The 5000-nt window shown below is 44.8% G+C and overlaps 1 protein-coding gene across 5 annotated transcripts in view; it reads right to left on the reverse strand.

The window, feature by feature from the left end:
- LOC125038702 (metallophosphoesterase 1-like) overlaps positions 1-5000 on the reverse strand; it is a 31521-nt gene that overhangs the window by 5139 nt on the left and 21382 nt on the right. For 4 of the 5 annotated variants that reach the window (XM_047632271.1, XM_047632267.1, XM_047632268.1 and 1 more), the window contains 4 exons: positions 4753-4894; positions 4220-4386; positions 3296-3387; positions 2920-3042 (listed from right to left, as the gene is read on the reverse strand). In XM_047632271.1, the coding sequence (XP_047488227.1) occupies positions 2920-3042; positions 3296-3387; positions 4220-4386; positions 4753-4894 (524 nt within the window). The remainder of the gene's footprint in view (positions 1-2919; positions 3043-3295; positions 3388-4219; positions 4387-4752; positions 4895-5000) is intronic. The other variant, XM_047632270.1, reaches the window with a different exon arrangement.

Below are 5000 nucleotides of genomic sequence, written 5' to 3' on the forward strand. Positions count from 1 at the left end.
AGGAGAGAGGTTGAGAGGAGAGAGTGAGGAAAAGAGAGGAGGGAGAGGAGAGGAGAGAGAGAGGAGAGAGAAGAGAGAGGAGAGAGGAGAGAGGAGGAAGAGAGGGAGGAGAGGAGAGAGGGAGAGAGAGGAAGGAGGAAGGTGAGGAGAGAGAGAGAGAGAGAGAGAGGAGAGAGAGAGAGAGGAGGAGAGAGGAGGAGAGGGAGGAGAGAGAGGAGGAAGAGAGATGAGAGGAGGGAGAGGGGGAGGAGATAGAGAGAGAGAGGAGAGGAGAGGACGAGAGAGGAGGAGAGAGGAGAGATTGAGAGAGGAAGAGGGAGGAGAGAGAAGGAGAGATGAGAGAGAAGAAGAGGAGGGAGAGAGGAGGAGAGAGAGGAGGAGAGGGGAGAGGAGAGAGAGAAGGTGAGAGAAGAGGAGAGGAGAGGAGGAGAGAGTGAGAGAGGAGAGGAGAGAGAGAGGAGATGAGAGAGAGAGAGGAAGGAGATGAAGAGGAGAGAGGAGAGAAGAGGAGACGTGAGAAGAGAGGATGAGAGAGAGGGAAGAGAGAGTGGGAGAGAGAGAGTACGAGAGGAGAGTGAGAGAGATAGAGGAGAGAGGAAGGGAGAGAGGAGAGAGAGAGAGATGAGAGAGAGAGTGAAGGAGGAGAGAGAGAGAGAGAGAGAGAAGGAAGGAGAGAGGGGAGAGGGACAGGAAAGGAGTGGAGACGAAGAGAGGAGAGAGGGAGAGGGGGAGTGAGAGGAGGAGAGGAGAGAGAGAGAGAGAAGAGAGAGAGGAGTGAGAGAGAGAGAGAGGGGAGAGAAGAGTAGAGAGGAGAGAGAGAGGAGAGAGAGAGGAGAGGAGAGGAGAAGAGGAGAGATGAGAGGAGAGGAGAGAGGAGAGAGAGAGAGGAGAGGAGAGGAGATGAGAGAGAGAGGGAGAGAGAGAGAGGGAGAGAGGGATGAGGAGGAGAGAGGATGAGAGAGGAGGAGAGAGGAGAGAGAGATGAGAGAGAGGAGGAGACGAGGAGAGGTGAGGAGGAGGATGAGAGAGAGGAGGGGAGGAGAGAGAGGAGAGAGAGGAGAGGAGAGGAGGGAGGTGAGAGAGAGAGGGAGAGAGAGAAGAGAGAGAGAGAGGAGATGGAGAAGAGAGGAGAGAGGAGGAGAGAGGAGAGGAGAGAGTGGAGGGAAGAGAGGAGAGAGATGGAGGAGAGGAGAGAGAGAGAGAGAGAGAGTGATGGGAGAGAGGAGGAGGAGGAGGAGAGAGGAGAGGGAGGGAGGAGAGAGAGAGAGATAGAGAGGAGAGGGGAGGAGAGAGAGGAGAGAGTGGGAGAGAGGAGAGAGAAGAGAGAGGAGGGGGAGAGAGGAGGAGAGGAAGAGAGGAGAGAGGGAGAGAGGAGATGGAGAGAGGAGAGAGAGAGAGAGAGGAGAGGAGAGAGAGGAGAGAGAGGAGACGAGGAGAGGGAGAGGAGAGAGAGGAGGGAGAGGAGAGAGAGAGGAGGAGAGAGAGAGAGGGTGAGAGAGGAGGAGAGAGGAGGAGATGGAGAGTGGAGGGGGAGAGGAGATGAGGAGAGAGAGAGAGAGGAGAGAGAGGAGACGAGAGGGAGGATGAGTGGAGAGGAGGAGAGAGGAGGTAGAGACGAGGAGAGACGGAGAGTGGGGGGAGGTGAGAGAGGAGAGAGAGATGAGAGGAGAGAGGAGGGAGAGAGATGAGAGGAGAGGGAGAGGAGAGGAGAGAGATGGAGGGAGAGAGAGGAGGGAGAGTAGAGAGGAGAGGAGAGAGACGAGATGAGGAGAGATGGAGTGAGAGGAGAGGAGAGGAGAGAGAGAGGAGAGAGAGAGCGAGAGAGAGAGACGGAGAGAGAGAGAGAGAGAGAGAGAGGAGAGAGTGAGAGAGAGATGAGAGAGACGAGAGGAGAGGGGGAGAGTTAGAGAGGAGAGATGGAGAGGAGAGAGAGGTAGAGAGTGAGGAGAGGAGGAGGAGAGGGAGAGAGAGATGGAGAGTGTGAGAGAGAGGGGGAGGGGTGAGAGGAGAGAGTGGAGAGTGAGGAGAGATGAGATGAGGAGAGAGGTGAAGGAGAGAGATGGAGAGAGAGAGAGAGGGAGAGGAGGGAGGGAGAGGAGAGGAGAGAGGAGGGAGAGAGAGAGAGGATGAGAGTGAGAGAGTGAGAGGCGAGAGAGGGAGGATAGAGAGGAGAGAGTGGAGAGGAGATGAGGAGAGAGAGAGCGAGAAGGGAGGAGAGAGGAGGAGGGAGGAGAGAGAGAGAGGGAGGAGAGGGAAGGAAAGAGGATGGAGAGAGGAGAACGGAGAGAGAGAATGAGAGAATGAGAGAATGAGAGAGAGAGAGAATGTGAGAATGAGAGAGAGAGAGAATGAGAGAGAGAGATAATGAGAGAATGAGAGAATGAGAGAGAGAGAAATAAGAGAGTGAGAGAGAGAGAGAATGAGAGTATGAGAGAGAGAGAGGAGGGCGAGGAGAAGTAGGAGGAGGGCGAGGAGGAGTAGGAGGAGGGCGAGGAGGAGGAAGAGAAAGAAGAAGAGGAGGAGTAGGAGGAGGGCGAGGAGGAGGAAGAGAAAGAAGAGGAGGAGGAAGATCAGGAGTTATTCTAATCAAAATGGCCATGGAAATTTGACTGCATCCTTTAAAACCCAACTTTCAACAACTCCCAGAACACCAAAGTTTGTGTAATTAATTTGTCTAGCCTAGGCCCATCTATGGATATATGGTTGACAGACAGAAGGGCACAAATGTAGACGTTCAGATATTTTTTTTTGCAGGTATGGGTTTAAACTATATAACATTTGCATACACAATTCAAACTTCTATGATAGAAAGATTAATTGTAAATAATTCCCAAGTAAATATTAAGATTAAATGAACATCTAATAAACACTAAATCTTTAACAAACATGAAAATTATTTCTATTTGAATATCAACTCACAGTTTCTGTTGCATCCCTAGATATGCATTCCCAGCGTTCTCTGAACAGTAAATGTTTGATGTCTTCTGGTGCTTCATCCACTTCACTACAAATGCTATCTGATTCACGGTAAAGTGGATAATGCTGTTGGTAAGAATTTCATTTAAATTTCTGAGTGAAGAGTAAAATCATACATTTTTATGTAATCACTGGTCTTTTTCAAAGTACTCTGTACTAGTCATTGCATCCTTTTGATACTGCAAGAATATAATGAAAACTTTTTTTTTATCAATAACTATTGGATTTACCTACACTTTCATCCTAACTTTCATTGATACTTTAATAGGTTACAATATCATTCACTAAAATTACATAAGCAAGGGTAGTTATTCCTTACTTGTAATATGACAGGCTGACTATACTGTTGCAGTTGTGAACTCTTCCAGTATTGACAGGCTGCCATATCACCAGCAGCACATCTGAGCTGTCCTGTAATGAAATGATGGCTTTAATGTAATATGACTAGCAACAAAAAATTACACATTCAATCAATTAAAAAAACACACAGATTTCTCACTCTGTGTCAATTCCAGAAAGATGTCAAGATCTACATGACTGCCCATATTTGAGCTTTCAGTTTAGTTTGAGGCTTAAATTATGTTCAAGCAACACTAATCATAACAGGACAGACATACCAGGGAATCTGCATGTTGCACTACAGCTTTCTTAAGTGGACCAAAATCTCTTGTGAATAATAATTAGCAAACATTGAAATGAAATCACTGAACTAACATTGTACAACCTTAAAAATGGCTGCTCAAGTAGAGTGTGGCCAACCCAGCAGTTTAAGTGATTTCTTCTCCATGTTGTTTTATTGAGATTTACTAATAATTTGGATACTGAAATGTAAAGCTTGTCATTAATCCTGAACTTCAACCATTGCAAACTACTATAAAGTAACAAATAACTGGTTACCAAAATTACTAATCAAGACATTCTTAAAACTTTGCAGGAAGCATTTCCTAAAAAAATGATTTTCCTAACTCCTGCCAAACTGCAAGGGAATAGATAAGCAAATAAATCATTAAAGAGTGGACAAAGAAAATGAAGAATTTGAGTAAGTAGTAAATAATGAATGCAGGTACATAAAGAATATAAAATAAACACAATACCAGTAAAGAATCCCAATATGTACAATAACAATACCAGAACTGAAAACTAATAGAATAAAGTAAAATGAAAAAACAAAAATAATAAAGAATGAGTGTAACTTAAGTAAACAAAAACAACACAAAAATAAAGTGTCTCCTTCCACACTTACGTCCAATGATTTTTATTTTGTCTGAGGCAGGCTTACACAGAAAGCACTCGTCCCCCTCCAAGGCCATGCTGTTAATGGTGACAAAGGTGACTCCTTTTATCTGCTTCAGAGCCACTAGCCCAGTGGCAAAAACGGCTTCGAATCGGTTCACCAGGTATGGATTCAGGCTGTGGAAAAGAAATCACTCATATTGTATGGAGAGTGAAAAGGGGGAAAATGGGGAGTGGGGTACAAAGACATTTCACACACTTTATTTAGAGGCAAAAAGGAATCACTATTGACACTTTTATATTCAGGCATACAGAGGCTATTCATCCCTATCCCAACATCAACTTGAAAATATAAAATCCAAAGTAAAGAAGAAATAGTATAAAAAGTTGAAACACATTACAAAACATGATTATACCATAAAGTAATATAACTACAAAACTGTTAAGAACACTAAGTATATGTGAAAGAACTATATGACACATTCATTATTCAAAAAAGGGGAGTGTCAAGAAAAATAACATTTCTACAATCAGCACACTTGCCTGTAGTGGAAACCAACATCATGATTCCCAACAGCTACAAGAACATGTGTTTCTTCAGGAGTTCGAAAGAGGTCATGGAACCTTTGAACATATTCAGCAAACTCACTTGGCTTGCACCATTTTCCTTCGTCAAATAAGTCGCCTAGAAATAAGTCACTATAAGCAAATAAATAAATAAATAAATAAATAAACACACACACACACACACACACACACACACACACACACACACACACACACACACACAC

Source organism: Penaeus chinensis, chromosome 25 (assembly GCF_019202785.1).
Source record: "Penaeus chinensis breed Huanghai No. 1 chromosome 25, ASM1920278v2, whole genome shotgun sequence".
NCBI lineage: Eukaryota > Metazoa > Arthropoda > Malacostraca > Decapoda > Penaeidae > Penaeus > Penaeus chinensis.